Source organism: Mastigoproctus giganteus, chromosome 1, assembly GCF_048544385.1.
Source record: "Mastigoproctus giganteus isolate SK-2022 chromosome 1, ASM4854438v1, whole genome shotgun sequence".
NCBI lineage: Eukaryota > Metazoa > Arthropoda > Arachnida > Uropygi > Thelyphonidae > Mastigoproctus > Mastigoproctus giganteus.
In genome coordinates this window covers 107,933,450-107,942,917 of record NC_143575.1, presented here as the reverse complement: position 1 = coordinate 107,942,917, position 9,468 = coordinate 107,933,450, and the positions used below count along the sequence as shown (strand labels likewise).

At 31.9% G+C, this 9,468-nt stretch overlaps 1 protein-coding gene across 1 annotated transcript in view; it reads right to left on the bottom strand.

The window, feature by feature from the left end:
• Positions 1 to 1,957: 1,957 nt before the first annotated feature.
• Lamp1 (lysosome-associated membrane glycoprotein 1) overlaps positions 1,958 to 9,468 on the bottom strand; it is a 55,163-nt gene continuing 47,652 nt past the window's right edge. Inside the window, exons 4-5 of the mRNA XM_090374200.1 lie at positions 7,752 to 7,928; positions 1,958 to 2,209 (exon numbers count right to left, since the gene is read on the bottom strand). Of these exons, the coding sequence (XP_090230326.1) occupies positions 2,064 to 2,209; positions 7,752 to 7,928 (323 nt within the window). The 3' untranslated portion in view covers positions 1,958 to 2,063. The remainder of the gene's footprint in view (positions 2,210 to 7,751; positions 7,929 to 9,468) is intronic.

The window sequence follows — 9,468 nt, the reverse complement described above, 5'->3', positions numbered from 1 at the left end:
AGCAGCTGCCCCAATGTGAAGTTTCATGTAAATTGTTAAAAATACAGTGGGCCTCCACTTTACAATTTGTTTACTGTACAATCAAATCACATTACAATGTGACTCACTATAGTAAAGTATGGTTCACTATATGATGTGTAGTAAGCACTGATCATGTTTATGAATTGAATTTTAATTATTAAACAATTCTAATTAACAAAAATAGGTGGAATATTATCCACAGGCAATAAAAGTAAAGATATATTAAACACACCCTTTATTACCTTACCAATTAAAAAATTAAATGATGTGACAATTGGAAGAATATAAGTGATAATCTGAATTAATACATACCAACTAGTTGACATTTCTGTTCACTGACATTTGTGGGTGGGGTTAAAATTTAAAACAGTAAAGATAAGCAATCAATAACAAAACATGGCACGCACACAAATTGCAAGTGAGAACAGACTAACAAGTTACAAAGTTTTAAAAATAGGAATGAAGAGATGATTCTGAACATTAATTTTTTTTATGATTGAAGATTCCATGGAAGTGCAAACATTTCACCATAACCCACAATTCCAGCTGTCAGTATTATTGCAAATTCAATAAGATAGTTTACAATAGACTGCACTAAAAGAAAAGCCCAATAAACAGGCAACTACTAATTGTTTTGTGACTTTCAGAAATCTGACTGAACCACATGGTACTGTCAGACAATCATAGGGTAATGATTGTCTAAGATTTGCCCCAAATAAATGGCTGCCCTGATTAACCAGTGGCCCAAATAACTGGAATCCACACTACTCAAATTAGACTAGAACTATTCTCCAGCCCAGGAATAGTTACTGACATATTTAACTTTACTAAAGTTTTCAAATGTAATTATCCCAGTAATTGGTGGTATATATTCAGTGTCAAGATACTGATATACCACCCTGCTTGAATTGTTAGTATTAAAGTGGCTTAATCTAATAAACCATAACTCGCAACTGCTTTGTAATTATCATAATTGCATTGCATCATGAAGATTAAGTAATACTATCTTTGTACATAATGAATGTCCTTTAAAAACAATTTAATATACACATTGAATATTAACATACAAGAATGTCTAATAAGGAATTTTATTAATTACATGCTAATGGATTGCAATATTTACAAGTGAAAGGATTAAGTGTCAGTGTTTTTTAATTCTTCAAAAATTAGCAGATAACTGATAATTTACTGAAATTATCAATATTCACAAAAAATATAAAAAAACTTTGAAAATACCACTGTAGATGTCCATAAAAATGAAGTTTAACTTCATTCAAGAGTAGGTCACTAAAAAGTGTTGTCAATACTATCAGAAAACATTATCAGTCTGAATATTTCAGAGCAAAGACACTGATGATATAGCATCAGAAAAATTAAATGCTTAATAAGATACACTAATTAAATTCACAACTTAAGTCTGTTGTAATTATTACATTAATAAAGAACTGCAAAAATTCAGAGCAGTTTATATTTATGATAGCAAAATGTTTATAACTAAGCATATTTGTAGATGGCATTCAAAAAAGTGACTAAAGTAAACCAGAAATGGTCAACTTTTTTCAACACCTAAAATGTATCATGTCATGGACAGAAGTTTATAAATTTGAAACTTCTCTTAAAGCTGCTATAAACAAGATGAGGGGGAAATTTGCTATTTCACTAAGCAGTTTGGGATGTAGAATTATTTGGTCATATTTACAATGATTTAAAACAAATTTATTTAAGGTCAAGATACAAGTAATGCTATAGTAACATACTGCATAATGTTACATGTCTATTAATTTGAAATTTATTTACTAGTAATGCCAATTTTAGATACTTAAAATTTTACCATTGTTTTAGTTACAAGTTAAGTTTGCTGTAAATTACTATTAATTAGGTGTAATAAAAGATATTTCATCAAAACAAGTGACAAAACTTCACAAGAGTAAACACATTCTGAAGCCTTTTCCGAATTTTATTTATAAACATTAACTTCAAGAAACTATACATTTCACTTTTACAACTGTTCACTAAGTTAAAATTTTAATACTACCACAATTTTAAACTGACTGGTAACCCTTCTGGCGGCTACGTCTACGGCCAACTAAGTAAGCAATAAGCACAATAACAACCAATCCTGCTAATGCACAGCCAACAGCTATAGGTACAACTTCACCAAGATCACTATCTTCATCACATACAGTAGCTGCAAAAAACAGAAACCATATTAAAATAGTAAAGTAATAGTTTGAATAATTAAACTAAACTAAGATTAGTTTTTAGTCTTGCCTCAAATGCATGGACCTTGATATATTGGGGATTACACTAACTTCTAATCTCTTGGTATAAGCACATTATAAACATTGCTTTCTCTACATCTAAAAATTGGGTTTTTAGTTTCTCTTGGCATTACTTTTCATCCAAGCAGCTGTTCACTTTGTACACAGCTGCCCTACCATGGAATATTGTTCTCACATCTGGGGGGGGGGCAATGCCCACAAAACCTGTCAGGTTTCTAGCTTCCATTCAAAAGAGGGCAGTCAGGTTAATTAATGATCTCTAACAGTCTCCACCATAGACTTTCTGCTGCATGCCTTTTCTACAGATACTTCCATGGACACTGGTCTTCCCATTCGGCTTCCATAATTCCCATTCTTTCAAAGAAAGTCCAAACATGCCACAACCAGTCAATATATTTATTGTCCAACTTTAAACCAACTTTTTCTTCTTAATCATTTATTCATTCAAACTTCTGTTTTATGGAACAACTTCCATATGTATTTTCAGAAAATTACGATCTACAACAGTTAAAGTCTAATGTCAACAAACTTCTTTCATCTTCTACCTCCAACCCATGTGGTATTAAGCACTATAAGTTGATATCTATGACATTTGGGGTTTTCATAAAAAAGTGGAATAAGTTTCCAATATATCAATTAAAGACTAAAAATGTAATAAAAGAAAGAGAACAAGGTCAAACCAACTAACTGGTATTAGAAAGGTGGTCCTTTCTAATACCAATTAGTTTGGCTATTTATAGTCTATAGGGTGTCTAAAGTCACTGGAGGCCTACTTCAAAGAGCATTTGGCATCTTATGATCCATATTTCTGGACTCAGAGTATTTTGCAAAAAAGTAACTATGCACATTAGTCTTTAATGCACTCATTATGTTCAACTTTACTAATATAAGATGCCACTACAATTCTGGATTCTTCTAGAATTGTAGTGGTGTCCAATTCATTGGAGAACAGCCATGTTGATCTCTTCATTTGGTATGAAGATGCCCATTCAATCAGCCAAAAATAAGGTGATAGTGTGGCAAAGTAATGTGGTAATACAGTTGGTCCTCGTATAACACGTCTTTACATTACACAAATTCGATCATACACTATTTATAAATAGGGGAACGATATCTTATATAAGACGAACCGAATTTGCTTATGCACGATTCGCCTTTGTTTACAAGAAATGGCAGTTGAATGCAGAATCACCCCAACCGAACGCAACATGATAGGAATGAAGAGAAGATTCTGAAAATGTATTTGTTTTTTATATCAGTGAAGGGGAACACATTTCACCATAATAATGTAAAAACCAACACAATTCCAGCTATTGATGTAATTGCAAATGCAATTAGATGGAGTTTACTACCAGTTTATAACAGATTCCACTAGCAGAAATGCAACTGGAAATTGTTTTATGGTAGTAACCCCCAGAAATGGGCTTTAGTAAAATGTGAGGTGTTAAGTGTATCTCGGCCTTTACAGTGTTGTTTATTCAGTTGATACATGGGCACAGCTTTGTGTATCAAGCGTGCCTCCTCGTTTTGTAATTGTGCTTGATTCCCTAAAAATTAGTAAAATACTTAAAAGGTGTGAAAAGGAAGTGTCCTGGGGAAGACACTGCAGATTCAGAGAGAAAAAAAGCAATATTGATAAACAGAGGCAGACTGGGTCAAAAATTCTTACCCAGGAAAATTTATAGTGGCCTCATACTACGGTTTATGGCCAAAATCACACCAGCCTCCGGCCCACTGGGATTTCCCGGGTAAGGCTTATGGCCAGTCCACCTCTGTCGAGGGAGAAAAAATATGAAATTGTGAAACGCTTTGAGCAAAATGAAAGACCATGTGATATTGCACGTGGTACAGACTGAAATGAGGCAATGCCGAGAATTAGAAAGAATGTAGAGAAAATAAAAACAACTTTCATATCAGGAACAACAGTGTAATTAAAATCCATTAGATTAAGACACAAAGAATTGGAAGAGATGGAATGGCTTTCATCTGTTTGGATAGAAAATCAAACAAAAAACAAGTTTGCTTACGATAGAAGCAAAAGCATTAGCAATATTTTATTACGTAATAAAATACGTAAGCATTTTATTACGACTATTTTATTTAATATAAAAATTTTACTATTTTATTAATAAATTTTTATTATTTAAAAATATTTTTTATTATTTATTTTAATTGTTATAAAATATGTAAGTATTTTATAACGTATAAAATTACCCGATTGTGTTTGGTAATGTTTTGGTTCCAAATGTGTGTTCAATCTTGGGTGGTTGGCACCTAACCCCACTTTTCCCATAGGGCCTGTTGTTTATATTGCATGAGGGTTTCTAGGAACACAACTATCGTGCTATACGAGGACAGACTGTACCTCAAAACTTGATCTCCTGTATAGATTCAGATTCACTGTGGAATAGATGAAATAGTGAGGATACATACTATGCTATAAGCACACAAGGACAAACCATCTTTCCTTTAAATTGAAAGATGGTATGTCACACTGTCTGAGAGAATCTTTCCAGAACTCCCTAATCCCAGAATAGTGGGAAACCTTCCCAAACTGATGCTTGGGTATAGACTTTCTTTGGTCAAGGAGATTCTGTATGGCAGTTTTCATAGGAATCCAATTTACACTTTCTATCCATGAAGCATAGAACACTCAAGTCATTGTTCACTTCATTTCTGACAAATTTGAAAATTTTGTTGGGCACACATTTATGTGTGCAACTCTGTTGGTTTAGCATAGGCTAAACCAACAGAAATCTTGCATACAAGTTTCTGACAAATTTGAAAATTTTGTTGGGCACACATTTATGTGTGCAACTCTGTTGGTTTAGCATAGGCTAAACCAACAGAAATCTTGCATACAAGTTTTTTCAATAGAAATGTGATGTGTCCTTTTATGCTTGCCCTGGTGAAGCATATTCACTTTTAGATGTTCTTTAAAGACTGTTCCCACTCATAGACTGGATGCTGTCTCATGCAGGGCCAGCATTCTACAACGAAGTTAGTTTTATCTGTTCTGCATTTATAAAATACATAATTTTCTTCCAGCATGATTGCCATCAACTTGAAAATCAGTTTCCAAATAAAGCAGATTGTGTCACATGGGTGACCAGGTATTAACAAGAGATGTCAATCTAAGCTGACAAAGCTGTTTCTGTATATGCATTTTAAGCAGGTTTCAATTGATTTGTATGACCTTTGTACAGTGAATTTTTTCCATGTACAGTAAACCCCCCTGCTATTTGTGGTATCTGTATTTGCTGATTTAATATAAATTGAAACAAAAAATGAATTTTAAAGCACCGTGAATATTTTCTGCCATAAAAAATGAGCGTGGCTAAAATTATCTTTCCCTATTAAAACAGTGCTCACTGGGTGGGGGGAGAGGGGTGACAAAATCGCAAGCATGGATGTTTCTTGCTAATCCTTGTTCAGTATGTGTTATGCGCTTGTCACGGAAGGTTTTGTCGTTTGCTTTTAATTTTATGCTTATAAATTAAATAAATTTATCAGCTTACAAAAATGATAAAATCTGTTTTGCAGCGTAAAACAGACTTTTGAGTGTGTTAACGGAAGAAAGTGACTATTGTGGACAAATTCTTTCTAACCCCTATAAAAATAGGGCTACAAATAATAAGAGAAATGTGAAAATATCAAAGAAGGTGATGACATTAGCAAATAAAATTGAGTTATTAGATAAAATTTCTAGTGGTGAAAGTGTCTCCTCAGTGGCAAAATATTATAAAATCAATGAGTCGAGGGTACAATCAATCAAAAAAACGGAAGAAAAAATCCACTGTAGGGTCTGTGAAAACACTAATTGCTTCAAAAATTCTCTGTAACTCATGTTAAATTAGAAAAAGCTTTAAATCTGGATAGAAGACTGAACTCAAATTAAAATTCCGTTAAGTTCACTCATCATTCGTGAAAAGGCAAAACTCATTTATCAACACTTTAGTGAAACTGGTGATAGCCCTAGTGGGATAAGTTTTTTTGCTAGCAAAGGCACTGGTTTGAAATTTCTAATAAATATTACATTAATATTAAAAATTATTATTTTCATTTCTATGCCATATGCTTGCATTTCACTATGCACATAGTCATATTATGAAGGTACATATAATACATAGACAAATTTTAGACTAGTTTTTCTTATATATTTTCATACTTTGGAACAGAACCCCTTTATTTCTATGGGAGCCATAACTCTATTTGCAACACTTCTCAGGAATGTAACCCCTGCAAATAGCAGGGGTTTACTGTATTATATTTTAAATGAAAGTTATGGAGTTATTTATAGGAGGGTGTAAACTTTATAGATGCCCTATATTTTTAACCATTTGCATTCCCTCAGGAAATGCAAATGGTAAAAAACTGAAAATTTCATTGTATTATATTAATGATAGGTTTTAATAGTTTCTGGAAAGTTACTTTTATACTTGTGTCAATGAAATTTAAAAACAGTCATCCAACCAAGGAAAAGTATCTTATTCTTTTATACCAATGAGGTAAGGTGAAAAATGGCCAATAAAAAGTAGCTTGGTTGGAGAAGAAACCATCAATTAATGACCTGAGATCCAAGAACTACCTAAATGACATTAACTTTAGGAAGCTGACCAATGCAGTGTGCTCCCAGCATTATACACAGACTCCCTTCAGCCAGAAGGGACATAGCAAGATAAGAGATCGTGTAGACTATAAATAGTCAAACTGACTAGTTTGATAAAGTATATCTAGTCAAATTATATGCATATAAAAGAAATATTAATAGAAGTACTATATATTTCATTGTTTTAATGACAAATTTTGAAATGTGAATTCAAAGTTTCATTTCCAAGTTTAATCACTGAAAAACCCTGCAGCTGCTTTAATTATGGTGCCATCTGACACCAGATCAAAGTACATCTTGAACAGATGATATAAAAAAATGAATAGGCAATTGCAGCTTTAGTTAAAATTTCTTTGGTATTCAAACTTAAGCATCTTGGATCAGCTAATTGAAGCTTAGATTTAACTACTGATAAAACAAAAACTATTTGTTGCTTTGACAACTTCAATAATTCACTTGTTTTTGAAAGAAAAAACAAACATTCCAAGCAAGTTTACCTGAACTATCTGAGTTTGGGCAATGTAACAATCAATCTAGCTTCTGCTTTTTACTTATTCTGTACAACCAATGTTTATTTGGTTACTGCAGTAAAAGGACCAACTTTATGAAGTAGACAAATTGAGCCACTTTGTTTATTTAAATGGATAATCTTGAATCAATTAAATGAAGCATTAAAATAAGATTACAAATAGTTCTTAGAATAAATTTCTATTCAACCACAGGTATTTAGCAGCAATAGTATTAATCTAAAGGGGTTTATAAATGCAGACATCTGATATAGCAATTACACTGAAAGCTGTAAAATGTTACAAATTCTATTCAGTATCAAGGAAACTTACCAGTAGAAAAGTCCTCCTTTGTTCCTTCATGGAAAGCTTCAGCTTGAACATTATTCAACTCCAATGTAATACCACTGTTGAAGTTGGTCACAGATTCATTTGAATTGCACTTATAAGAGAATTTCTGTCCAACTTTAAATAAGCTAAGACCTGTGGCACTAGCTTGTTTTGTTTTACCTACAAAAAAGTTTCATAACTATTGTAATAGTACTACAGTGTAAAGACAAATTTAATTTGTAAGTGATTTCTTTTCATGTTGCTTAATGCAACATGCAAAGTACTTTCTGTCAACTACTTGAACATTTTAATTCATATGTCAATATTATGAAGAATACAAAAATATGTAAGTTAAATGGCCATTTTAAAGTTGGCTTTGAAGAAAACATGTTATTTTCTGGTGCAGTTTAATTTGTTAAAAAAAAATTGCTAGGCTTTACAAAAGTGAAAATTAATATCCTTGAATTATTTGTATTGCTATATAAATGATGGTTGTGATATGCATTCAATTTTAAATTATTATGCATAAATTTTTCCTATTGTGCTCAAGTTCTTTACTGACTGGTTGTGCTACTCATTTACATGTAAGGATTTCTAAATTCTATTTATGTCAAAAGTAATTATGCAGTGTTAAAATATTACTTACAACTATTTTTCTTAACAAATCCTTTCAATACTGTGTAACATCATCTCAGCTAAAGCAGAATGACAAGTTTATAAAAACTTATTCCTACAGTATTATTCACAACTTGTCCAACAGTCTAAAGCCATTAATGGATAGAAATTGCCAAGCTTTTCTTAAAGCATAGAAAAGCTACTTGTTCCACAAGTAACATTTTTCACTGATTTAAAGTTCCCTCTCTGTCAGCTGTTTAAAAACAGCCGAATTTCAAGTTTGCTTAAATTATTTAAAGTGCACCATTACTGATTGATAAGTTAACATATTTCAAATAAAAACCCCCCTCAAGCAATCATGCTATATCAAGTCAAGTCACAAAAAAAAAATTACCTAGTTAAGTACAACTAGTTATTATTGATTGAGTATTTATAAATATTTTGATTGGATCACCAAATTTCTATTATGACACATGGTTAGACAGCTTGGAATTTGACCCAATGAACTGAATAACTTAATATTAGGCAATTTACACTTAACCTTTATGAAAGGTTAAGTCTCTACCACAAAAGGGAACATTATTGCTTATTAGAGGCTATTGTGAGCTCTTTTGTACTAAAAAAATAAGTTGCAATCATAGGTTTTTAAACTGGGTTCCACAAGATTAGAGAATAAGATGGGCAGAAAAGTCTGCTACTAAAATTGGAAAAATAATTTACTCACTTCAAATGCCATCCTGTATTTAATTTCTGAAAAATTGACTTTAAAACAAGCTACCCACTGGAACACTGCTCTCATTTAAGTCCTGCATGGCACTTAGTGTCCCCTCTTTGTCAGCATTATGACAAAAAGGATTGTAATATTGTTTCTTTTAGTGGTGGCACCCCCAGTTGTAAAAAAAGGTACCATACTTTACATGAATAAAAACTTAAGAAAAAAAGAAATTTTGGATGAGTATACCATATCAGCATTTTAGTGGATTACAATATTTTAGTTTTTAATAAAAAATTAAATAATACAGGTTTTTTTAGCCTTGTATTTTCAATAAAATAATTTTGCTGCAAATTACATTTTTGCCATAACTATTATGGCTCATCCATTTAT